The sequence below is a fragment of the Nicotiana sylvestris genome, chromosome 10 (assembly GCF_000393655.2).
Source record: "Nicotiana sylvestris chromosome 10, ASM39365v2, whole genome shotgun sequence".
Classification (NCBI taxonomy): Eukaryota; Viridiplantae; Streptophyta; class Magnoliopsida; order Solanales; family Solanaceae; genus Nicotiana; species Nicotiana sylvestris.
Window position 1 is genome coordinate 131,155,653 of NC_091066.1, and position 27,571 is coordinate 131,183,223.

The 27,571-nt window shown below is 37.6% G+C and overlaps 2 protein-coding genes across 6 annotated transcripts; both read right to left on the minus strand.

The window, feature by feature from the left end:
* Nucleotides 1-11,949: 11,949 nt before the first annotated feature.
* LOC138880451 (uncharacterized) lies at nucleotides 11,950-25,320 on the minus strand. 5 transcript variants are annotated; one of them, XR_011403106.1, is made up of 4 exons: nucleotides 22,237-24,451; nucleotides 21,449-22,161; nucleotides 16,791-21,374; nucleotides 11,950-13,413 (listed from the first exon to the last, which is right to left on the minus strand). XR_011403106.1 is itself a non-coding variant. In XM_070160609.1 (4 exons), exons 2-4 carry the CDS (start codon nucleotides 22,361-22,363, stop codon nucleotides 21,009-21,011), a joined length of 1,206 nt encoding a protein of 401 aa, XP_070016710.1. In that variant the 5' UTR covers nucleotides 22,364-22,368; nucleotides 24,462-25,320; the 3' UTR covers nucleotides 11,950-21,008. The 5 variants fall into 5 exon arrangements, 2 of the variants coding, with proteins under 2 accessions (XP_070016710.1, XP_070016711.1); XR_011403107.1 differs by having other exon boundaries at nucleotides 11,950-12,387; nucleotides 15,228-21,374; XR_011403105.1 differs by having other exon boundaries at nucleotides 15,228-21,374.
* Nucleotides 24,676-25,290, minus strand: LOC104215005 (F-box protein CPR1-like). The gene has a single exon (XM_009764738.1). The coding sequence runs from the start codon at nucleotides 25,288-25,290 to the stop codon at nucleotides 24,676-24,678; it is 615 nt and encodes a 204-aa protein (XP_009763040.1).
* Nucleotides 25,321-27,571: the final 2,251 nt, after the last annotated feature.

The window sequence follows — 27,571 nt, forward strand, 5'->3', positions numbered from 1 at the left end:
CATTTAAAGAAAATAAGGACGGTTTGAGATTATTTAGAGCTCGAGTCATGTGGAACTAGGGCAAGATTCGCCAAATTGGCATGAGGGTCGGCCATGATAATGAGAGTGTCGCCCAACGGTGCTTTAGAAATGACAAATGAAGAAGCAAAATGTTCAACATAATTGTCAAGGCCAGCACCATCGGTAGAGACTATAAATCTATTGTTTAATCGTGTTGTTTGCACTTGGCATGTTTTGAAGATTGGAATGACGAAAGCATTTTGTTCTGCTATCTAAACACTTTATCCTTCGTTACCCCTTTTGAGCCTTATTTATTTTCTTTCATACCACTCATTCGGAATCAGTAGCAACTAAAAAAAATCAACAAAACGACAAAAGAAAAATGAGAAAAGATAAAGAGAAAAGAAAAATGATAACGAAAAAAAAAGAAAGTCAAATGAAAAAGAGGAATTGGGAACTACGTTTGACCTGATTCCTCAAAAAGGATACGTAGGCACTTCACGGCTCGGTCATAGTTTTGAAAAATGAAAAAAAAATCAATTAAGATATCCCCAAGCAAGAAACTGGGGCAAATGTTGTGTTTGTTGTAAATAAATCTAATTCCGAAGGTTGTAACTAATAACCCAAAATTAATGTATTTTTGAGCCTTTTTTTCTAGCCCTATCCAAAACCCACATTACGGTCCAAAGAAAGACCTTCTGACCAGTCTTCAAAAGATGCCAAGTCAGACAAATGAGAGTCTTACCGGCGAACATAACATTCTGTTCCACAGCAGAAATGACTCTAATCTCCAGCAGAAAGAGTCATACCGGCGACACTCCAAATCCCCAGCTGGAAAGTGATACAAATGAGAGAGTCTTATCGGTGAAAACCTTCACAGGCACCATAAGGCGATGAAAGCTGAGAGAAAAACCAGAAATGAGAGAGGCTTGATAGTGAAAACCCTTTGGGCACTACAAGTCGAATAGGATTGAGAATCAGATGGGGAATTGCCAATTGAAGATCTGGAAAGATGATTACCGGCGGAGGATAGGCCACATATGCATGTCATGACCATTAGAGTCGGTATCTACGTTTGATAGGTTTTTATTTATAGTTTCTTTTGTTAAAAGGTCGTCTTTTTCCTTTTGTCCTTTTATTTTGTTTCTTTTATCTTTCTCCTTTCATAGAAAAATTCCCCAATAGAGTCTGTCGGGCCAGAACAAGTATGAAATGACTTCAAATATGCCATCAGCTTTTCAAGATAAGATCTGACTAGTACATCCAAATGGTATAGTCAGCAAGGAACAAGCGCGAGGCCAGTGTCAATAAAGATATCCCCAGCAAAAGGGAATTGACAAAAGGATTGACGAGCGTCAAGAGGGATATCCTTGCCAAAACCAAGGTTATAAACCTCAAAGACAAGGCCCGTGAACAAAGCAAGGAGAGCAGTGAGCATGATTTGGCGAAATTCATACTAGACTTAAAGGTCGGGGAAATGCCAGTTTCCAAGCTATGCCACAAAAGAAGAGGGATATCCCCCAGCAGGAAGGGATTATCCCCAGCACATAATATCATCCCCAACAAGTCGTGGAACACAGCGCAATGAAGGAGAAAGGGAAAGTCATCCCAATAGGAGTATCACAGCCAACCACCATGTTTTAAACTAACAAATTTTGTTTGATTTGAAACAGGTAAAGGAAATGGCATTGATGCAGAAATGCATGCCACAAGGGATATTATCAAACTGGGGCAGAAAATTTTCCTTCCATTTAGAAAATTTTCTGGAAGTCAGGTACCCCCAGCTGATAACATTTTACCCCCCAACAGGTAAGTAAATAATTCCTCAACAGTGTTATCTCTAGCAGTTGCGAGGGGTCCAACACAAGGTTGGAAAGTCGGTATCCTCAGCGGTTCCTTTCGGGGAAAGGCAAAACGACTCTCAAGGGAGGTAGTCTTCGAAGGAAGAAGCTATGCAAAAATAAAAAAAAGAATAAAAAAAAAGAATAAAAAGATAATAATGAAAAAAAAAGAAAAAAAGGGTAAAAAGTCATCCCCATCTAAATAATCCCCAACAGTTTCGAGGGAGGACAACACAGGTAAGTAAATAATTCAAAAAAAAAAAAAAGAAAGCGAAGGTTTCATTAATAGGAGACGCACTTCCTAGTTTGAAATCATTAGAGTTTTACCCATAGGAGATGCATTTCCTCCTAAGTTCGTTTTAGTTTCACCCATAGGAGATGCATTTCCTCCTAAGTTTGAGTTTTACCCATAGGAGATGCATTTCCTCCTAAGATTGTTTTAGTTTCACCCCATAGGAGATGCATTTCCTCCTAAGGTTGTTTTAGTTTTACCCATAGGAGATGCATTTCCTCCTAAGGTTGTTTTAGTTTTACCCATAGGAGACGCATTTCCTCCTAGGTTTGTTTTAGTTTCACCCATAGGAGATGCATTTCCTCCTAAGTTTAAGTTTTACCCATAGGAGAAGCATTTCCTCCTAAGTTCACTTTTACCCATAGGAGACGCATTTCCTCCTAAGTTTAAGTTTTACCCATAGGAGACGCATTTCCTCCTAAGTTCATTTTAGTTTCACCCGTAGGAGATGCATTTCCTCCTAAGTGGTTGTTAAAGTTAAAAAAAAAAAAAATAAGACCTAGTCTGATGAACCTTTTCCTAGGATCAAAATCTTAGTCTGACGAATTTTTCTCCTAAGATAGAGACCTAGTCTGACGAACCTTCTCCTAGGATCAAAATCTTAGTCTGATGAATCTTTCTCCTAAGATACCAAAAAACAATCTTAGTCTGATGAATCTTTCTCCTAAGATACCAAAAAACAAGACCTAGTCTGATGAACCTTCTCCTAGGATCAAAATCTTAGTCTGACGAATTTTTCTCCTAAGATAGATACCTAGTCTGACGAACCTTCTCCTAGGATCAAAATCTTAGTCTGATGAATCTTTCTCCTAAGATACCAAAAAAATAAGACCTAGTCTGATGAACCTTCTCCTAGGATCAAAACCTTAGTCTGACGAATTTTTCTCCTAAGATAGAGACCTAGTCTGACGAACCTTCTCCTAGGATCGAAATCTTAGTGTGATGAATCTTTCTCCTAAGATACCAAAAAAACAAGACCTAGTCTGATGAACCTTCTCCTAGGATCAAAATCTTAGTCTGACGAATTTTTCTCCTAAGATAGATACCTAGTCTGACGAACCTTCTCCTAGGATCAAAATCTTAGTCTGATGAATCTTTCTCCTAAGACACCAAAAAACAAGACCTAGTCTGACGAACCTTCTCCTAGGATCAAAATCTTAGTCTGATGAATTTTCTCCTAAGATAGAGACCTAGTCTGATGAACCTTCTCCTAGGATCAAAATCTTAGTCCGACGAATCTTTCTTCTAAGATACCAAAAAAAACCTAGTCAGACGAACCTTCTCCTAGGATCAAAATCTTAGTCTGACGAATTTTTCTCCTAAGATAGAGACCTAGTCTGATGAACCTTCTCCTAGGATCAAAATCTTAGTCCGATGAATTTTTTCTCCTAAGATAGAGACCTAGTCTGACGAACCTTCTCCTAGGATCAAAATCTTAGTCTGATGAATTTTTCTCCTAAGATAGAGACCTAGTCTGATGAACCTTCTCCTAGGATCAAAATCTTAGTCTGACGAATCTTTCTCCTAAGATACCAAAAAAAAAGAGTCATTTTTAGTTTTCTTAAGATTATCAATGTTTAGTTTTCCTAAACCCAGGCGCCCACCTGTATAACGAGAGGAATACATTTCAGTCTTTTTCATTTCAAGTGTTGAAGCCAGGCGCCCACCTGTATAACAAGAGGAATACATTTCAGTATTTGCATTTCATGTCCCAGGCGCCCACCTGTATAACGAGAGGAATACATTTCAGTCTTTTTCATTTCAAGTGTTGAAGCCAGGCGCCCACCTGTATAACAAGAGGAATACATTTCAGTATTTGCATTTCATGTCCCAGGCGCCCACCTGTATAATGAGAGGAATACATTTCAGTCTTTTTCATTTCAAGTGTTGAAGCCAGGCGCCCACCTGTATAATGAGAGGAATACATTTCAGTCTTTTTCATTTCAAGTGTTGAACCCAGGCGCCCACCTGTATAACGAGAGGAATACATTTCAGTATTTGCATTTCATGTCCCAGGCGCCCACCTGTATAACGAGAGGAATACATTTCAGTCTTTACATTTCAAGCATTGAAGTTAGGTGCCCACCTGTATAACAAGGGAATACATTTCAGGTTATATTTTATTTTAGGAGACTCACTTCCTAAATTGAGATTTTACCCGTAGGAGATGCACATCCTAGTCTAGTCTTTAGTTCACTCTCAGCACTGCATCAGCAGTATCAGTGGGTTACAATTTTGCTAACGACTCACAAACCTCCCTAGTGCAAACTGGGTTAGGAAATTTCATTTGTGTTGTTTATGTTGGTTGTCAGGAGCTTGCCTGTAGAGCGGAGGTTGTTATATGTCAAAGATTGAAGAAGTTAGGGGTCCGCCTGTAGAACAGAGGAACATCGTTCAAGGTCAAGCCGTAACCCATTGGAGGCAGAAGGCTACAACAAAATCCCCAGCATTCAATCCAAGTTAGAAACAACAAGAAGCTCGCCTAAAAAATGCGAGTCAACAGTCTGAGATAGTCAACAAAAGCTAGTCACAAAAACAAAAAGAAAAAAAAATGAATGAATCCGAAGCACGGATGTGGAGAACAGATGTGATCTGCTCAAGAACTAGCGCCTACAACTAGCAAGTATCAAGGTTCAAATCCAAAGTCTGTATGAAGCACCATTCAAGACTCAAGATCAAGTTTCAGAAGACTTAGAGATAGGAATCCTTGTAACTAGTAGCTGATAGGTTTAGTTAGTCTTTTTCAGTTATCATTTTTGATGTAATGACAGGACCACAGACCGGAACCTCAACGGAACGACACCTCGATCGGCTCTCCACCTCGGTACACTCCACCATCTCTCTCATTCCCGAACTACACGTGGCCTGATTCCTGTATAACCAAGGATATGTAGGCAGCTCAGATACCAGGGCTCGGTCACATTCCCTCCCTTTCCTTAGTGTAGTCCGTCCAAGTAATGGTCGGGTCAAAAACATGTCTAGTCGTTCTTTGTCGGAAAACTCTTCGTGTTTCCAGTCAAAGAGGGGCAGCTGTAGACACCGGATTTTTGACCCTCCCCGAGAATTTTCACATTTTTAGCGTGAATATGTGAAATTGGGTCTAATATAGCCATTTTAACTATTTTACTTTATTTTGTTGCAAAAAGAAAATTACAAAAAATAATATATATAAATTTTAGTTTATGTATCTCTCATAAACTTGAAAAATACAAAAATTGCACTTTATTTTTGTACTTTATATAATTTCGAAAATAACCAAAAATATAGTTCTATTAATGTTTTGTAGTCATTTTAATTTTTGAAAAATACAAAAAATATTACTTTATATTTTATCCTTACATAAAAATGAAAATTACAAAAAAAATAGTTTTATTAATATTTTGTAGCTATTTTAAATCTTGAAAAATATATTAAAAAATATATAGTTTTGTTTAAATATTAGTCTTATTTTTGTAGTTATTTTTGCTTACATAGGATTAGTCGAACAACGTCGTGTTCCTATTTCTCGGGTCCGGGCAAAAGAATAATATTCGGGTTCAAACTACCCGATTTTAGGCCTATTTTTCGGACCTAGCCCATAATAAACCGAGTCCATGACACATGGGGAACCCCACCACGCGTGGGGAACACAAGCCTCGAACCCCACCACGCGTGGGGCTCATTTTTCTGGGCAAATGGGCACAAATACACAGACTGAACAGATTTTGAGGGGAGGACTTTGAATTTTTTTTGAAGGGAAAGAGGCACTGTTCATCATCTTCTTAACAAAGAAGAACAAAAGCAAAACCAAGGGAACCCTAATCCCTCACGTCCAAACCAACCAACCCTTCCACCACCCAAAACCACCATAAACAACACCACCAAACGACCACTCCGTCACCTTCCCCGGCGCCCATACTGTCGCAACCAAACCTCCTCCAAAACCTTGACTCCCTCACGTCCGAAACCGCCCAAACCACCACCAAAACCAACGAAAAACCCTACTGTCAAGAACAAAAAACCCACCATCGTTCCACCTCCGTCAACTGCTCAAACGACCATAACCACCAGCCCATTCGTCGCCCCAGCTGCCGGAACCACTGCCCAAACAGCCCCCTCACGGAAACCAGTCGCAACCCCCTTCCAGCCACGCCTCAGCTCCAGCTCCGCCAAACAGTCCGTCGTCACTGCCCATACGACCACTCCTCAATCCTCCATTAAATTCGTCGAGCAGCAGCTGTTGCTGCGTGCCAAGCAGTTGTGGCTGCGTTTCTGAGCAGCTGTTGCTGCGCATCTTAGCCTTCGTCGTACCGGACCACCGTCCACTATCCGTCGTCACTATCCCTCGACCCCACTCCCTCACTACCCAAGCAACCACCCCTTCTCCTTCCCATCTCCACGTCTAGTCCACCAAACCTCCGGCTCAACTTCACGTCAGTCATCGCCCAAATAACCCACAGCCCGTCAAGGTCGTCGAAAGAGAGAAGGTGAGCGTCGAGGTCGTTGACAACCTTGGTTCGAGTTTTGTTTCCGTTGAGGTCGTCGTTGTTCGTCGAGGTCCGTTACGTTAAGGACAAAGTAAGGTCCGCTTCTAATCCTTCTCTTGGCATCTTATTCTCCTTAAATTGATGAATGGTAGTTGAATAAAGTTATTTTCTTATAAATGTTGTTACTGTATTCAAATGCATCTTACTTGTAGTTTGTTGTGATGGATGTTCAATATGGTTTAATTCTTAAATTATTAGGATAGTCCAGTATTAAGAATTGTTGGTGCAGGCAAGAAAAATCACTCCTATTATAGTTATATTTTGGGTAAATAATCTGTTTAAGGCATGCATTTTGGGTATGTGATGATGATTCGAATAAATTAATTTCCGTTTCTGTTTCGTTGTGATTTGTAAAGTAACTTGTAGGGAAGAAATTTTTGAAAGATTTTTATTTACGTTATGTCTTTTGGCTTTAATAGTTAAGTCGTACATTCCCTTTATAAAAATTTTCCATGACTCATGGCCCTTAATTAAATTTCAACTCTTTAGAAATCGAAGTGTGCCATTGGTTGGATTTTCCGTAGCCCTCGCAAAGTAGGAAAATGTAGCTGCCTTAGGTTTGCCTTTATAAATAATAAATGAGACGAGCCTCGACAAACAAATGTACAAGTCGCGGGGCCCTCTAAATGCATATATATTAAAATACTTAGATTCCGGGACGTGCCATTTAGCAAATTTCACGGCCCTACCAAAAAATAATAATGCGCTAGTTGCTTTAGGCGCGCCTTTAATAATGTTATCTCCCTAAACTCGGGTGCACATTTATGTGACCCAAATCCAAATCTCAACGAAATCGAAATGTGTCTCTAATCACGGGTACATTGACTGTGACGTGGTCTGAGATGCATTTCCATGACGTTGCAAATTCTTTTTTCAAAAAATAATAAATGAGACGAGCCTCGACAAACAAAAAATGCAAATTGCGGGGCCCTCAGTAAATACTTGTTTTAAACTTACTTAGAATTCAGGAGGGCCGCTTAGCGAATTTCGTTGCCTTCCCAAAATAATAACACGATAGTCTCTTTAGGCGCGTGTTTAATAATCTACCTTCTTAAACTTGGGTGTGCATTTCATGCGACCCAAATCCAAATCCCAAAACATCAAATAAAATGTGTTCCGGATTGTGGGTGCATTTCATGTGACGCAGTCCAAAGACGTGTTTTAAGCGATGTTCACATTCTTTTAAAAATAATAATAATAAAGTGGTAAAAAGTTAAAATTGGCACATCGGTTCATAATTGTATTAAAATCAGATAAATAAGCCGAATATGACAGTTGAGCGACCGTGCTAGAACCACGGAACTCGGGAATGCCTAACACCTTCTCCCGGGTTAACAGAATTCCTTATCCGGATTTCTGGTACGCAGACTGTAATATGGAGTCATTCTTTTCCTCGATTCGGGATTAAAATTGGTGACTTGGGACACCCTAAATATCCCAAGTGGCGACTCTGAAATAAATAAACAAATCCCGTTTCGATTGTCCTTTAATTGGAAAAAACTCCCTTGCGCCTTCGCGGGTGCGGAAAAAGGAGGTGTGACACCCGGGACCTCAACCAAAAACACAAACATATCCCATAACCTTATTCAAACTTATACCAATATTCAAAATACCTCAAACAATATCGAATCAACCAAAACACATCGCATTCAAGCCTAAGTTTTCGAAATCTTTCGAATTCCGCTTTTGATCAAAAACTCAACCAAACCACGTCCGAATGACCTGAAATTTTGCACACACATCCCAAATAATACAACGGAACTACTGCAACTCTCGGAATTCCATTCCGACCCCTATATCAAAATCTCACCTATTAACCGCAAAATGCCAAAAATCCAATTTCGCCAATTCAAGCATAAATCTACTCCGAACCTCCAAAATTCATTCCGGTCACGCTCCTAGTCCCAAATCACCTCCCGAAGCTATCCGAACCATCGAAACTCACATCCGAGCCCTCTAACACATAAGTCAACATCCGGTTGACTTTTCCAACTAAAACTTCCTCAAAAGAGACTAGGTGTCTCAAACCTTACCAAATCCTTTCTAAACCTGAGCCAACCAACCCGATCGCATATAGAACAGATAGACAAAGCAATAAGAAGTAGAAATGGAGAAAATGGAGCGGTAACTCATGAGACGACTGACCGGGTCATCACATCGAACTTGTCCCTGTTCAACCATATTTGAAATAGGACCAAGGAATCCGAAATATGGTTGTTACCATTTAATGCGACAACGTATGTCACAAATTTATGGTAGAAGACAAAAAAAAGATCATAAAAGGGGTTTTTAAGTTGGAAGATTCCATTTTCACATAAAAAAAATTTCTGAAAGCCCAAAACCAGTATGTCATGAATATATAAGTATTAGGCAAAAATATTTAACAAGTTATTTCAAAAATGCTGAAAACAGAAGCAGTTTTTCGTCAAGAACAGTCAAAAACTATCAATCTTCAAAAAAATCATATCTCGCTCATTTTTAACAAGTAGAACATGATTATATAAGTTTTAGGTAAAACAATTTAACAAGTTATGGCTAAAACGCTGAAAACATATGCAGTTTTTCGTCAGAAAAATAGTCAAAAATGTCAATCTTCAAAAAATCATATCTCACTCGTTTTTAATTCGTTTTTCATATATAATATATTTTCGAAAAGCCCAAAACGAGTAGAACATGATTATATAAGTTTTAGACAAAAATGTTTAACAAGTTATGGCTAAAACACTGAAAACAGAAGCAGTTTTTCGTAAGAAAAATAGTCAAAAACTGTCAATCTTCAAAAAATCATATTTCACTCGTTTTTAATCCGTTTTTCACATATAATATATTTTCGGAAAGCTCAAAACGAGTAGAACATGATTATATAAGTTTTAGGCAAAAACTTTTAACAAGTTATGGGCAAAACGCAAAAAACCAGAAATAGTTTTCTCTGAAACTTGTCAAAAATTAGCCAACAAAAAAAATCTTAACCTAAACTTATAAAACAGCTATTTCAAGACAATTTACATGAATAACTGGATCATTCAACCATTACTCTGATACCAATATAATGAAAATAATCGCGGGGCGAGAACAACATTAGCGTACATGTCAACGCAGCGGAAGAATTGTTGAACTCACCACCAAAGGAATTGTCTCAAGTCGAACTTTGAATCTCTTGGAAACAAAGTTAGAATTTCACAAACTAAATGTCTTCTTATGTGGATTGGGAAGAGATTTTTTATCCCACTCTTACTTTTTGATCTCCGTTGGTCTTTTAGAAAAGAAAAAAGTGTATGTTTATATGGAGAGGGAAGATAGCAGTTATGGAAAAATTGCTCCCACTACACTTAAATCGTGTAGTAACCTCTCTTTAATTCAAACCTATCTCTTCTAAAATTCTTTCTTTTCCAAATGGGTTGGGGCAGCCCTCATGGAGCGACCCGATACCCGGATCCAATATCCAACAAACCCGTCTCATATATATATATATATATTCTTGATCTAAATCACTTTCACTTATTCCAATACCCTCCAATCTATTTTGATTGATGGTAATAGGACTAAATTCTCCAAGCCGTCAAGTGGAATTCTCCAAACCGTCAAGTGGAATCAGACAAGTGGATCCAAAATTCCCATATATCGTCCTTGTATGTATGAAAACTCTTTTTAAAATAATATATTATTCTAACAAACAAGTTAATCAAAGAAAATGAAAACCGATAAAAGTTTCTAAATTTGGTCCTTCTCTACCTCATATTTTCTTTGCTGATGACTTAATCTTACTTACTGAAGCAACCAAATAAAATTGTAACATCATACTATAGGCACCCTTAATTTATTTTGCTCTATACTGGGACAAAATAAGAACTTATATTAAGTCCAGAATTGTCTTCTGAAACAATATCAACATTGCTATTAAGGAACACATCTCCAACCACATCACGCAAATCATTCCATTCCATGGTACCCTGGCAGATATTGATAGAATACAAAGAAATTTTGCTTTGGGAAGTACAAAAAGTAAAAGAGAAATTTTCATCTAATTAATTTGACTACCTTGCCATGACAGGTTTCCCACGAGTAGAAGTGACAAACGGGCAGGTCGGGTCAGATATGAGCGGGTTAAAAACGGTAATTTAAAGAAACGGGTAAATTATCCGACACGACCCATAATTAATACGGATAAAAAACGGGTTATCCGGCGGATATTTATCCATAGCTTCTTGAATATGATCACTTTTGGGAGAATTTCTAATCTCGCAAACTTGAGGAACCCCCAATTTGAGTCTTTACAAATATAAAAATTAACTCATTAGTTATCCATTGGTTAACCATCTGGTTATCCATTTCCTAAGTTGATAATATGGTTCTTATCCATATTCGACCCGTTGTTAAAAAATTCATTATCCAACCTATTTTTTAATGAATAATATGAGTGGATAACTATTTTCTTTTAACCATTTTGCCACATCTACCCACAAGATCGCTCCTCTGGAAAAGAAGAATTGTTGATAGTAATAGCTGATATGCTTGCACGCATCAACAAAGACTCAACCTTCCATATCCTGACTGAATGCCGCAAAGCTTGTCTCTTCTAGACGGAAGTAGCTAAAGGACAGTCCGGTGCATAAAGCATCATGCATTCACACAGGGTCTGAAGAAGGGTCGCACCGCAATAAAGGTATAATGTAGGCAGCCAAAAATAATTGCCCGCTAGTCAAAGATAGTATAGTTTACTTATCATCTCCACAGGGATTGCATTTAAATAGTATTCTAGTAATTTCTGGCTTATTTGCTCTTCAGGATGATCAACACTTGATTTGGAGTGATTACTACAACAATTAACTACTAAATTAAGATTACCAATAATTAAACTTGATCACAAAGAATGAGAGTTGAACTATAATGGTTTGTAAACAATATGAGAAATAAAGGTCGCGACAGGATAGGTGTAGGATAGCTATTCGGGATCTAACTCTATTTAAATTCACTTCTAATGTTCTAATGATTATCACGAATTCACTCGATAATTAGCTTAAACGTAAGGTTAAGATTCCTCTCTCGATTAAATCTGAACTCTACAAAATAAACTAATATGAAGTACTGTGAAGATATACAAGAACACGTTAATGGACTAGTCTTTAGGAAAACGTCTCTCGAATATTTTCCTAACTTGGTTTAATCAATAATTCAAGAAGCTCTCTCGATTACTTAAACAGAATCACTAAATTAAACCAAACCAAATAATGCAAAGATAATCACCAAAATATTCATCTTTCGATTAAATAAACCGGTGAATAATTTTGCAATCAATTCAAAGCTCCATAAACGTATTCAAACAATTAAACTAGAGCAAATTTACAAACAACACTCAAAACATCGTATCCGTCAAAACCCTAGGGAAGAACTACTCCATGGATATGGAGAATGTCATCACAAATAGTAAGCAGAGGGAGCTGTAGGGGAGTGACAAGGGGGGAAATGGACCAAAGGATTTAGTCAGCACTTCCATATGCTACAAATATATACACTGAACTTCTTGCACTTAAAAGGAATCAAAATTGCCCTAGAATGAAACAAACTGCCTTTGGTTATTGAAACTGATTCTGCGAGCATTTTAACAATGATACAAAATGGCAACACTCGCTACTCTCACTTGATTTACAATTAAAGGCTACTGCTGCATGAGGCAGGCATGCTGGAAATAAAGCACATCTTCAGATAAGGGAACCAAGTTGCTGATGACCTGGCGAAGCATGGATGTTGAAAAGTAAAAAAAATTCAAGAGCTTGAAATGTATTTTGATCCACCATCTTATGTACTGAAATCTTCTGTCAACGACTGCAAAGGGATTATATATCCAGAAAGACAAATATATGTAGTAGTTTCTAGTATTAATGTAATTAGCCTTTCTACCAAAAAAAGAGTTAAGATTGAAGTTGGCAGAGGTTGCAGATGTGATTACAATCTGATCAGAATGTATAACAAGGAGAGGGATATCAAACTTGAAGATGAACTAATGGTCAGTTAAGAATAGTTTGAGGTACTGCATCTCTTGAAGGTTCTCATATTGGCTAGAGAAAAAGAGAAAGCTGAATCCAGTCGATTGTTTGCATATAGCCAACGTGTAAATTTCTACCACCAAAGATTGTGGTGCGGTGGTAAGTATCCCTCCATCCTTTACTTTCATGATAGTAATGTGTGTATTTGGCACTATGGCTCTTTAAACAAGTACGAGTTTGATGTCCAAACTAAGGTCTCGTTGAGTGGCTACTCGGTCTTAGTCCCAGCCTAGGCATTGTACGGGTTCGCGGCATTGGCCACACACTTACCTTGTATCCTGAATTCCAGCAATCTTCACACACTTTGTTACCAAATCTCCAGCATTCCACCAGGTCTTAGTTTTCCTTTGTGTCAAATCTGTCCCAGTTCCTCATGTAATGTTTCCTGGTTGGACACATTGGCCCAAGATGCATATAGAGGTGCATTGTCAGTTATGGATATGGCGATGCTCACAAGGACGATTCAGAATTTGAGAATGATTTTGTATGTAGCATACCAGAGTTTATACAGACAGGAAGGGGAGGGTTGAATGTTAACGGTGAAGATCTTAGAAAGGATTTCGTGGACCTGACAGTTGTTGGAACCCCTTCAACTCATATATCAGGAGTTCAACTTTGCGAGGATGAGGATCTAAATGTTGAATTAGTTAGAACATCAGACTGTAGAGAAATACTTCCTGCATCTAGAGGTAATCAAGGCTTCATGGAGGCTGAAAAAATGAAGCAAAGTAGGCCAAAGAAAATGAAAAAAACAACTCAGGGGTGTATGCATAGACTAAAATAGACGAAGAAATTGATCTTCCGATCTGTAAAGCAGAAAAAGATGAAGTGAAGAGAAAGATGTAAGTTTCAGAATGGTCTGGGAACTGCAAATCAGCACTTCTAACAATACCTATGCTCAACCCAAAATGATTCAAAATTTTGAATAATGAGGATTTCTACCAAAATTAGAGAGCTTGTCTCCTACAATGATGGTAACATCTATCCTCTCAACTATGGTCTGGGAGTTAAACAAATCTGGGCAATTGAAATTTAATCGGGACATGAGTCATACATCCAAGTACAAACTGGGGAAAATGGAGGAAATGACTACTCAAGAAGAGCCTGATACACACAACATCAAAGCAGCTAAACATTCTCCTTTAACCCACTTTTGGTCAAGTCAATGGTATCACTAAAGTGAAACAATATTCAACCTTTTGATTGACCAAATAACTAAAACAAATGAGAAGATAATCACGAAGAAATAACAGTAAGTTGTTATCAGCAAAGGATAACACCCAAACATGATGATATTCAGAAGATAACTGTTAAGTTATTCCACGATTTCCGTGATTCCTCTATCTCTAAGTGTCACTAAAAACGATCACTATAGAAGGTCCTAGGATCAAACAGTGACCCTGCCAAGGACTGTATATGCAAATTATTGTAGGCGTATTCACATTGGCCTTATTGTTCATTACTCTTACCCTGTCTAGTGGGACATTACTGTATTGGGAAAAATTGTATTTATATATGAAGGTGACGTGTCAAGATACGTGGAGGACTGGTCAAATGGTCAAAGAATTACAATTAGCCAAGAGGCACGGACAACAACGGAAACGAGCAAAGGCAAAGGAAGAGGCACGGGTGGTTATTCGAAGGATTCAGTGCTCGTACCTACTTAAGTCATTTATATCCAAGAATCAAAAGGAATGGATCTGACAATAGAAAAGAGTGCAGATACAGTATTTAATTGGCGTTAAATGCTGAACACGTTAGAGAATTTGTATTGAATATAATGATTATGACATTCAATGTCTTTAATTATTCATAATAACCTCATTATGATTTGGGCAAAACGCATATCTCCAAGATATCTATAAAAGGGAGATATCTGATCAATTGTAGGGACACGAAATACTATTGGAATATACTTCGGTTTACTTGTTTTTCTCCTGATTATATTCTTGTTACCCAAATTACTTTCTTTTACACATTCTTTCGATTTTCAGTAACTCGTGTTCTTCTAAATTCTAGCTTTGACTAAAATTCTATTTTTTGGTTAAACAAATTGGTTCCGTTACCGGAAATCTGATAATCTATTTTCTTTTCGCTTAACTTTCCTCGTTGCATCAACTATGTCGAACAACAATGACAACACTCAAGGAAACCAAGAGAACCAACAAAATCAGGGAGATCCACAGAATACTAACATTCAAGTTCCTACTCCACGAGACTCTCTACGGCAATCTCATGAGGGTTCTCCTGATGGGTCTCAAATAAACGAGCATTCTCAATTTGAAAATGTTGAAGCTGTTGATGAAGCTTTGCAGAAATTAATTGTTGCCCAGGTCAACAAAGCTGTTGAGGCACTTGTTAACCAGTTACCTGTTGCAACACCCACACCTACTCCAAATAATAACACTTTGAAAAACCCTCATTCCGGGCTTGTTAACTCAGGCAGCGGTGGAACTCCCAGTGAATCACAGGAGAGAGAACCAGGTAATGTAATTAATTTTGATTTACAAAATTTAGTACTAACCTTGCAGAAACAGCTCAAGGAGCAAAGTGAGCGCATATAGCAGATACCCGGGGTGCCGCTCATAATCAAAGGGGTAGATATGGATAGATATTCGCAACAACTCTGGAAGTCAAGTGCTGCTCCACTCCCAATTCCAAAAAAGTTCAAAATGCCTGATATTCCAAAGTATGATGGAACAACAGACCCACGAGATCACGTGACTGCATTCACAACGGGTGTAAAAGGCAACGATTTGACTAAGCAGGAGATTGAATCAGTATTAGTCAAAAAATTTGGTGAAACGCTCACCAAAGGAGCGCTAACATGGTATTCTCTTTTACCCGAAAATTCTATAATTTTTTTTGTTGAGCTTGTAGATTCTTTCATCAAAGCACACTCGGGAGCTCAAAATGTAGAGAAAAGAATGGAGGATATTTTCAAATTCAAGCAAGGGGACTCTGAACTGCTTAGAGAATTCGTGGACAGATTTCAACGTGAAAGAATGACATTGCCACGTGTACCTGACAACTGGGCAGCTATAGCTTTCACAAGTAATATGAATGAAAAAAGTTCAGAAGCTACGAGGAGACTCAAGGAAAGCCTTCGAGAATTCCCAGCTACAACGTGGAATGATGTTTATAACAGGTATAGCACAAAGTTGAGGATTGAGGAAGATACTATTCCACGATTTAAAAAAGAAGAAAAGGTAAGTTCGAGACGTGCGGAGATCGAAAAAAGATCCGGTAAAAACAGGTACGAACCTTACATGGGACCTGCGGGAAAGGACTCACGGTTAAAGCAGGATAATCAAAGATACGATCACAGATCAAGAAACAGAGAATCAGGTTCTTCATCAAGATTCAGGAACGAGCGAAACAACTATGAGTCATGAGATGATGATAGAAATTTAAAAGCGAGATTCGGTGGTTATAACTTCAACGTCAGCACCTCCGAGCTCGTAGCTGTTTTGAGAAGCATGGGAGATAAGGTTCGATGGCCAAAAGAAATGAGATCGAATCCAAACAGGCGCAACCCTAACCATTGGTGCGAGTTTCATAATGACCACGGACATAATCCAGCAGATTGCAGATTTTTACAAAGTGAAGTTGATCATTTATTAAAACAAGGATATCTCACTGAGTTGTTCAGTGAGAAAGGAAAGCAAGCTTACATGAAGAACATGTAGGAGCCTCCAAAACCACATTCTCCCAAAAGAACTGTCAACGTTATAAGTAGGGGTGAAGACGTCAATGGTATATCATATACTGTAGCTAACAAAGTTTCCAAAGTAACAATTACCCAAGGGAAACGAGTGCGATATGTTTTAGAGGAAGACAACATTACATTCAATGATGCAGATGCAAATGGCGTATTAACCCCTCATAACGATGCACTGGTAATATCTTTTATTGTACATGTTACTAATGTGAAACGAGTTTTGATTAATCCAGGTAGTTCAGTGAATATTATTTTGCTAAGAGTATTACGTGAGATGCAAGCTGAAGATAGAGTAATACCAAAGGAGCATACTCTATCTGGATTTGATAATTCTAGTGTTATCACGAAAGGAGAGGTAACACTCACCACATTTGCTGAAGGAGTCGTCAAAGATACAAAGTTCCAGGTAGTAGACATAGAGATGGCTTACAACATGATTCTTGAGAGACCATGGATCCACGAAATGGATGATGTTTCTTCAACCTTGCATCAAGTTATTAAATTTCCATCGCCATGGGGAATCTGTCAAATTCGTGGAGATCAACATATATCCAGGGCTATCAACTCCGTTGCAGATACAAACACGAAAAGTGAAGGTATATAGTAATCACACAAGGCAGTTGAGGACACCACAACACAAACCTCAACTGAACAAGGGCAAACATATGTAGATTCAAGGCCTGATACCATTCAAGAACCAGAAGAGAATGAAAATATCAAAACAACAATAGAGGAATTAGAGTCTGTCGTGTTATTTGCTCAGTGGCCTGATAAGAAAGTCTACGTTGGGACCAATCTTAGCCAAAGTATGAGAGGTAAGTTAATTGAATTTTTGAAAACTAACGTGGACTACTTTGCTTGGTCCCACTCTGACATGACAGGAATACCACCGGAGGTGATGACTCATAAACTAAATGAAGATTCATCATACCCTCATGTCAAGCAAAAGAAAAGGAAGCAAGGAACTTTCAAGAATCAGGTGATTCAAGAAGAAGTCCAAAAATTGCTAAAAATTGGTTCCATTCGTGAGGTAAAGTATCCTAACTGGTTAGCTAACACTATTGTAGTTCCAAAGAAGAACGGTAAGTGGCGGGTTTGTGTAGATTACACAGATCTTAATAAAGCCTGCCCTAAAGATTCTTTTCCACTACCACATATAGATCAATTGATTGATGCAACTGCAGGTCACGAACTATTAAGCTTTTTAGATGCATATTCAGGTTATAATCAGATTAAAATGGATCAGGGAGATGAAGAAAAAACTTCATTCGTAACAGACAGGGGGACTTACTGTTATAAAGTAATGCCCTTTGGTCTAAAGAACTACAGGTGTTCAATGGAGCTAACCCAGGAACTTGGACTTTATTCACTGATGGTTCGTCTAACGTAAAAGGTGCAGGTTTAGGGATTGTTTTGGTACCACCTACGGGTGAAACCATTCGACAAGCTATTAAATGTTACTCTATAACTAACAATGAAGCGGAGTATGAGGCTGTGATTACAGGTCTAGAACTGGCACGAGAACTTAGATTATAATCAAGAGTGATTCGCAGCTCGTGGTTAATCAAATGCTGGGGACTTATACATCTAGGGAAGCAAGGATACAACAGTACTTAGAAAAGGTACGGGAAATAATAAAGCAATTTCAAACCTGGAAAGTTATACAAATACCAAGGGATGAAAATGTTGAAGCGGATGCCCTAGCTAATATTGTATCTGCAGCTGATATGGCAAGTGATGCAAACGCCTCAATTATATATTTATTTCATTCAGTTCTCGATCCTGATAAGAATGAGGTAAATTTTAATAATTTAACTTGGGATTGGAGGAACGAGATTGTTGATTTTTTGCAGTATGGTACCGTCCTTGATGATAAGAAAAAAGCTCATGCACTTCGAAAAAAGGCTGCTCGGTACTGCTTAAAGCAAGGTAATTTATATCGTAAAATGTTCAGTGGCCCCTTAGCAAGATGTCTCGGACCTTTGCAAACGGAGTATGTAATAAGAGAAATACACGAGGGACATTGCGGGAATCATGCAAGAGGAAGGTCACTGGTACGAACCTTATTAGGGCAGGTTATTACTGGCCTAAAATGGAAGAAGAAGCAGAAAGTTTTGTGGCAAATGTGATAAATGTCAAAGGTACGGTAACAATATGCATAGACCTGCGGAGTTATTACATCCGGTCACTGCGCTGTGGCCATTTATGAAATGGGAAATGGATATCTGGGTCTATTACCACAAGCAAAAGGACAGGTAAAGTTTCTGCTCATTCTCACTGATTATTTACTAAATGGGTAGAGGCAGGAGCATTCAAATAGGTGCGAGAAAAGGAAGTCAAAGATTTTATTTGGCGGAATATCATATGCTGGTTTGGTGTACCAAAGGAGATCGTATGTGATAATGGCCCTCAATTTATTGGAGCTCAAATCACGGAATTTTTTTCAAAGTTGGCAAATTAAAAGGATTACGTCTACACCCTATTACCCGGTGGGTAATGGGCAAGCAGAATCAACAAACAAGGTTATTATCAACAATTTAAAGAAGCGATTGGAGGAATCAAAAGGTAACTGGCCTGAAGTATTATCGGAGTTTTATGGGCATATCGCACAACTGCAAAAACAAGCACGGGAGAAACACCATTTTCATTGGTTTATGGAGCTGAGGCTTTAATTCCAGTTGAGATAGGATAACCGAGTACACGATTCACACATGCGACACAAAAATCTAATAACGAGGAGATGCAGGTCAATCTAGATTTACTCGAAGGGAGGAGAGAAGCTGCATTAATAAGAATGGCAGCACAAAAGAAAGTCATAGAACAATATTATAACCGAAAAGAGCGCCTTAGATTCTTCAAAGTTGGGGACTTCGTGCTTAAAAAGGTTTTTTCATCTACAAAGACAGCTAACACGGGTAAATTAAGTCCAACATGGGAAGGACCCTATAGAGTTCGTGATATTGCAGGAAAGGGAGCATATGAACTGGAGACAATGGATAGCAAGATACTACCTTCACATTGGAATGCTGTTCATTTGAAGAGATACTATTTCTAAAGAATAGCCACGGTCAGGTATCACCATTTTAAATTTAATTTTTGAATTGTTAAAATTTTACTAACGATTTTAGATGATAGGCAAAAAGTTAACCCGTACTAAATGATGAGTCACGACCTGTAAGGCACATGGAATAACCTAAAATTCCTGGCCTAGGGTTACAATTATTCATAGAAATTCAAACGGGTTAAGCAGTCTTCATCTATAATCGCACCTCTGATTCCCTTATGTCTTTCCTTTTCAGGAAAAGGACCAAATGAGAGAAACTATCAATTGCTCGAGGCTTCATACTTCAACACTCAAACACTTGGGGGACTACATAATATACACATACATGTGTATAAAGAAGGCAAAGAAGATTGAGGAAAAATCAAGCCTAAAAGAGTCAAGTGCAGAGTAAAAGTCACAAAGTCACCAGATGGAGCCACGAGCTAAGGCCAAAGAAAAACCTCACTATAGTTAGGGTTAAGGCTATGTACTAAAACGGGTTATAAGGAAAAACCCCGTGACTATTATTCTTCTTTTGTAAAAATCTGTTACAAGAAAAATAGTTACGAAAAAGTTATAGATGTAATTCAAATACATGTAAAGTTTTATTCGGAACTCAACAAGGTTCAAAAATAAAAACTTGTCAAAGTTATTTCACATAAACATGTGTGTTCCTATTTCTTTTATCGTATGATAACACCATTATGAAGTTGAGACTTCTTCTTCATTAAGTGTCGAAATATAAAAGGACCCTCTTTTATAAACCTCATGTTTAAATTAATTAGTCATGAGGTTAACAGAAGCATTTTTGAAAAACAAAAATGCAAATTATTCTGTAAGTCCTTAAAAATAAAGGCAAGAATAAAGCAAACAGAAGTTTAAGATAATAACATGAAAAGCTTCTTAATATGTAAAAAATCTAAGACTAAGTTCGAACTTAGTCATAAAACTATGAAATTGTTTATACAGATTTCCCCATAAAAGACTTGGGGACTTGCGTTTCCAAAATCAACCCTCAAATGAAGCTAAGGGTTTGATTACAACTTTCCAAAACAAAAACAAAATCATTCAAATGATTAAAACTAAGAAGTTTGTGGAACTGAAGCATGAGCATCAATAGCAGCGGGCTCAATTTGAGCAGGTGCATAAACAGAGGCGGTTTTAACTTGGCTTGCAACAATAGGCTCGATTGGGCTTGAAAGAGTTGGGATACCCATATCAGCTTCAACATTCACGGGAGCTTCAACCACGGGAGAAGGGAAGTCCTGAGTTTGCTGAGCTTTTTCAATGGTTTCATTGATCTTAGCTAACTCCGACTCCAGGTTGAAGTTTTCTTGGCCAGCTTCAATTAAGGTATCACGACGTTAATTCAAAAATGCCCAACTTACCTCAACAACAGATTTTTCTTCAAGGGTCTTATAATCCTTTTCCCAATCAGCAATCTCATTCTTTAGCTCTTCATTTTTAGCCAAGGCGGAATTGTAAGAAGCTTGAAGAGAGGCATGGGAGCTCTCTAAAGCACGTACCTTATCAATAGAGACTCAAAGGTCTTCTTGTGCTTGAGTTAAGCTTTGCACGGGCTCCCCAGCGTAAACTTCTTTTTGACTCAAAAGAGCCTTCAACTCTCTGTTCTCTTCACTGGCCTTAGATAGTTGCTCTGAGAAAGAGGATTCGAGACATTCTTTTTCTTTTTCTGCTTGGTTTAAGGAAGCTTTTACAACCGCTAACTCTGAAGTTAAAGCCCGCACCTGCTGCTCTAAGGTACTCTTGCTCTCTTGTAAATCTTCCATATAAATTTGTGCACTCTCAAATTGTTCCTTCCAATTGATTGCCTCCAACTGAGAATCACGTGCTACCTTCTCCAAGAGGGGGATTTTGTTCATCATTTCTGTACCGATAAGGTTGACCTAAAAAAGAAGGGAAATAAGAATCTCAAAGATAAAAAAATTTACAAAATAAAGAAGGGAGAGAAGGAAAATACCTTCAAAGTGGCATACACGATATCATTCATTAGAGTCAGGGAACTATGGCTCTCCAACTTTGCTTTTTCAATTGGGCCAATTAGAGGCTCCAACCATACATCTGCCTGGCCTGACTTCCTCAAAAGGCTGCTATCAGCAGGAACTTCAATAGTTACCTTCCTCATGGCAGCACTTCTACTTGAAGAGCCCACTTCTGTATGATGAACTATAGGAGGGGGAATTATCGAAGAAGGAACGATAGAAGAAGGAACGGAAATAGCTGGGGCTGGTAAGGAAGGAATCACAGACATGGGAGTTGAAAAAGAAGATAAGGGTATTTCATCTAAAAAAGGCCCTAAACTTCCACTACCAAATCCACTGATAAAAAGTTGATCAATAGACTCACGAGTATCATGGGGAGTGACGTCATCGTCAGGAATTATTATTGGGGTTTCAACAGGCTCGGTAATAGAAACAGAAAGACGAGGGGAAACTTCAGCTTTGTCATCAAAGATGATGCGTCTCCTAGCTCGTGGCCTCGTCACTAGGAAGCCCCCATCTTCCTCTTCTTCAGAGTCTTCTTCTTCAACATTTTTCCTTTTCGCAGAAGAAAAACCCAAGACTATTTCTCGGGCTCTTTCTAAAGAGATACAGGTTTCCGAAGGGGTACGGGTTCCCGAAGAGACACGAGAAGCCGCAACTGCTTCGGCAGTAACTCCTCGAATAGCAAATCCTGATAAAAAGAAGGATGGAAGTTAGAACAATAAAGGAAAATATAGGCATGAAAGAATAAAATATAAACTCTTACCATGAGTCTTTACTTTCCAACTGAAACGGTTATAAAGTGTTTTCCAAGACCTACCATCCGTTGGTGCGGTCTTCAGCAATTTATCTACCCAACTACAAAAATTAGGAACATCCTCCACAACTCCCATGGTTGCTAAAAAAAAAGCAAAATTAGAGAAGTTGATAAACTTGAAGGAAAAAGGCACGAAATGGGTAAAAGACTTATGTGCAAAATTCCACTTCTCAGGAAAATGAACGTTATCCTCACCCACTAAACCAACAGTAGGGACAACAACAAATCGGGCGTACCAGCCACGGTCCTTGTCATCTTCAGGGCTCACCAAAACCCTCTTGCTCCTGGCTACTAGTGTAAAAACACCATTGCGAAAAAGCCTGGGAGAGTAAAGATGAATCAGGTGAGGGAAAGTAAAAGGAACTTCAGCTTTAGTGGTTAAATGCCTTAAACAGACAAAAACCCTCCATATGATTGGGCCAATTTAACCCAAACAAACATTGAAGAAATGGCAAAATTCAAGAATGACTGGGTCAATAGCTGGTTTGAACCCTAAAGTGAAAGGGTATGTGTAAATAAAAGAGAACCCAGTCAAATAAGAAGTAATTCTCTGATTTGGATTAAGGATAATAATGGGAAAATCATTACTCCAATGGTAGTCTTTACGAACTACAGGAGTCAAAACTTCTGTAATTTGAGTGGGGTAAGCATCAGCACGATCTAAAGCGGAAACCTGGTTTCTAAGAGATTCCCTATCATGGTAAAAAGATAGTTCTGAAGGGACTATCTCCTCTACTAAAGGCTCACATAATGGTTCAGAAGGTTTTTTACTCCTAGAAGAAGATTTGTGAGAAAGGGAACCTCTGGTTCTAGAAGAAGGACCAGAACTAGGAGAAGGCATAGACGAACTACCACGAGTAGATCCTAAGCTACGAAGCCTACCTCCCCTTCTATGCCTAATGGGGGCATTGGGGAAGGTATCAACAATGGAACTCTCCTAGGGTTAGGGCTTGGTGAAGACATAGCGAAGAAGAATGATGTAAGGAAGAAGTAAACAGAGATTTGGAGAATTAAGTGTTCAATAAGCTTTATGTGGTAAAAGACAAGGAAAAAAGTTATATTTATATCGATAAGCAACCGCCAAAGGTAAAAGTGCAGTGATGGAAGGATCATAATAATGATAACTGGCACTTCGTGAAAAGTGGAGCCGTAAAAAAGCCTTGAAAAGGGCTGCAAAATTGCAGAACTAATGGAAAAATGACACGTGTATGGAGCATTAAATGGAAGCGACAATTGAAGCGTCAATTTGTCATAGCATTAATGGTGAAAAAAATTCTCTTTTAATGAAATCCACTTCCCAAATATTCAACTAATGAACAAATGGAAAGTGGGGGACTATTTGTTTATATATGAAGGTGACGTGTCAAGACACGTGGAGGACTAGTCAAATGGTCAAAGAATTACAATTAGCCAAAAGGCACGGACATCAACGGAAACGAGCAAAGGCAAAGGAAGAGGCACGGGTGGTTATTCGAAGGATTCAGTGTTCGTGCCTATTTAAGTCATTTATATCCAAGAATCAAAAGGAATGGATCTGACAATAGAAAAGAGTGCAGATACAGTATTTAATTGGCGTTAAATGCTGAATATGTTAGAGAATTTGTATTGAATATAATGATTATGACATTCAATGTCTTTAATTATTCATAATAGCCTCATTATGATTTGGGCAAAACACATATCTCCAAGATATCTATAAAAGGGAGATATCTGATCAATTGTAGGGACACGAAATACTATTGAAATATACTTTGGTTTACTTGTTTTTCTCCTGATTATATTCTTGTTACCCAAATTACGCTCTTTTACACATTCTTTCGATTATCAGTAACCCGTGTTCTTCTGAATTCTAGCTTTGACTAAAATTCCATTTTTTGGTGAAACAATTACCCTTAAAACACTGCTTAAAAAAGAAAGAATGTCCATTGTCATTTACTTAGAATGCAGAAGCACCAAACACTACAACCCAAAATGTTCTTGCAAAAGTTGGTGTTCCTCTGAAATAAGCAAAAACAAAAAGCAACTAAGATATCTAAGCAGATGTGGTGTAATGATGGCCTTAAAATATGCAATTTGCTATTCTATATTCGATAAAAGCAGCATAATTGAACAATATTTGAAAAATAAATAAAGCGAAAACTTAAAAAGTTGTTAGCTACACAACTCTCATTCACCTGAGCTTTTGCAGCCTTCAATGTTGTGTCACTGGTTCGTTTTGTAAAATTGGACAAACTAGGCTTTCAATGTAGAGTTTCGCCTCAACACTGCCATCAATGTTAGTAACCTCTGGAGATGTGAATGAACGATACACCGGATTGTATATCGCGAAAGTTGATCCAACGACATGCAAAATTACACCTTCATTTGACATGCAAAGGGGTGGAGAAATCATATACTCCAGTTCTTAAGCACATTAGGATAACTGAAGGTATACAGTTTTTTCCAAGACTCTTTAACCCCATACTCCTTCATAACCCACACATCATCTCGAGTTCTATCATAATTACAAAGCATAGAAAGTTCACTTCCCAACACTCCAGGCGTCAAATAAAAGTATCCTCTGCAGCGGGGTAGCTCCACCTTTCGACACTTCTCATCAACCAAATCAATAGACGTAATGCCCCAACCATCAGCACGCTCCTCAACCAAATCAATAGACGCAACCGAACCATCAGCATGCATTGTTACCCAGTGAAACTTCCCATGCACCAACTTAGCCGAACGATGGTATAACAACCCTCCTTGCATATCACCAAGTCTTCTCCAAGAATCGGTTTTTAAACTATATACACAGACATAGCCATGAGTGGGTGTACAGAAAATACCCACTACCTTATAATCATCATGAACCTCATCATATTCAAAACCGTAATTGAAGTTGTAATCATCCGTGTGCTTAGGCATAAGGTCAGGCAGTTGCTTGAACTTTCTAGTTGATGGATTCCACAGAACCAAGCGATCCAGCCCAATGAGAAGACAAATCAACCCATTGACAGAACCCATAATATCAAAAGAATTATCAGCATTTTTTATGGGAGAATCCTAGTCAAATGTCTCAATAACAGCCTCATCAAATAAAGAGCTAACAGAACAATGCTTAAAATTGTGGTTTAATTTCAACAGCAATCTATGGCGGAAGTAATCATTAGCAGAAAGAGTAAGATGGGTGTTGACAAATTGAGGGCTAGAGATTATAGAAAGCCAATCATTTGAAACACACTTGAACCGTAAGAGGGACTTCACATGAAGTCTTTCAAGGATATCAGTTATTAGTTCATTGGGCAAGCTAGGGTTTGCAAAGTTTTGCTTACACTTTGTGGTCGGGTCTGCCTCAACTTTCATTTGTATCTGCACAAATTTGAGAAGATTACGGGCAAGTTTCATAACTAGACAATATTAAATATAATATATATATATATATATATATATATATATATATATATATATGTAGCAGTAAACCGCATATTTCATATTTGGCCCAAGGAAATTTACAATCATTAATTAACTATCCAGAAATGGACCTTTAACCGAAAATTAGTCCAATTATTGTTCCAAGAATCATGAATTGAGTAAAAATAGACTCCCAATAAGTCCCTTCCTTTCGGGGACTCTTTATTTTATTAAGGCGAAAAAATATAAATTTCTTTCAAAAACTCTAAAAATATTAGTAGTATATAATGTGTGTGTATATATATATAATAAAATATATATTTTATATTAATGTTATACACAATATATGCATATTATATATTAATATTATACACAATATATATATTATATATAATATGTATTTTATGTGCATCACAAGTATATTTATATATTATACAAAAAATATGTGTAGTATATAATGTATATTTTAAGTGCATCACATGTATTTTTATATATTATACTTAATATATAGTAATATATAAAGTGTATAAGGAACTAATATATTTAATATCTAGAGATTTAAAATATTAACAAAGGAATAATAAAAAGATGAATTCTCAAAGAACTGAGAGACTGAAGAATTGGGAACTTTTTCGAGAAATTACGGTAACTTTATGAAAGAGAGAAGGTACCAAATTAATAACATAGACATAATTAATGTAAGGGTAGAAACGGATTGCTTGTTTTGTGGGGCAGTATATTTTTTAAATAACCACATAATCTTTCAATCCTGCTAAAAGAGTAAAAAAAAAAAATCTATCATAATTGAAATAAACAAAGAATGCTATTATTTATGAAAATAATCTTTAAATAAGGAGCAATCGTGTAAAAAGCTCGATTACAACGAGCGTTCAAAATAGAATGGGTACTATAGCACTTTTGTATATGTGACTGCTTACTTTTACGGGCATGAATATTCATGAATAGCTAGATTTACAAGTGGTCATTCAAAAATAGTCACAGTTTCAAAAATAATCAAAATTTAGCTATTTTTCATTTAAAGATAAATCTGAACGAAAACATTATTCAAACTCCGAAAAAATACTCAAGTATAAAATATGTTTGAAACATCTTGGTCCTTCCGGAATAGTTTAATAGCTAAGAATATTTCTTAGACATATCATGTGGGATGCATACTTAGTTGAAAAGATTGTTTATTTAATTCTTATTTTCTATTCTTTTAACTGATCTTTTTGTACTATGGAGAACCGCCAATAATTATCTTTAGGATGTTGCAATCAACTAACCAAGGTTAAGAAGTATAGAGATTGCCTTATAATCCTTCTTTTATTGTTGGGGTTATTAGTGCAGGGTAGAAGGGACAAAATTTTATATTGCTGAGGAATATGAGGAACAAATTGAGCATTCATTCACGAGATGTGAAGTCCAACAGTCCATATCAATTCATGAGAATATGGGTTATTAGTGCAGGATAGGAGATTCTTGCTTGAATTAAGTAGTTCTTTTGAAGCTTTTTAGTATATATATTTTTCTCAAATGATGGAATACTTGGATAAGTGTAATTTATTAATTTTAAGAGACATCACCAAGCAAGTGCAAATACGTATGAGGCAAAAAGTTGGACCTTATCTTTTATTAGAAGTTGAGGAACTAAGTAGAGAAAAAAAATCAAAAACACTACTAGAAATCCGGTAAAAAGCGATGACAAAAAGCGACCAAAGTTGGTCGCTTATAGGCCTAAAAGCGACCAAAAAGCGATCAAACATGCCTGATCGCAATATTGCTGGTCCCTTTATTTTAGGGACCAAAGTTGGTCGCTAATTAGCGACCAACTTTGGTCTCTAAGGTAAAAGGACCAAATATTCTGATTTTGACTTTAGTGACCAACTTTGGT

Excerpts from the sequence above, each read along its gene's own strand:
- LOC138880451 (XM_070160609.1), bottom strand. The coding sequence starts at position 22,363 with ATGGGAGTTGTGGAGGATGTTCCTAATTTTTGTAGTTGGGTAGATAAA. Across the intron at positions 22,162-22,236 it reads TTGGAAAGTAAAGACTCATG|GATTTGCTATTCGAGGAGTT; the intron begins GTAAGAGTTTAT and ends TCTTTTTATCAG. Across the intron at positions 21,375-21,448 it reads TCGTGTATGCCACTTTGAAG|GTCAACCTTATCGGTACAGA; the intron begins GTATTTTCCTTC and ends CTTCTTTTTTAG.
- LOC104215005 (XM_009764738.1), bottom strand. The coding sequence starts at position 25,290 with ATGGGTTCTGTCAATGGGTTGATTTGTCTTCTCATTGGGCTGGATCGC.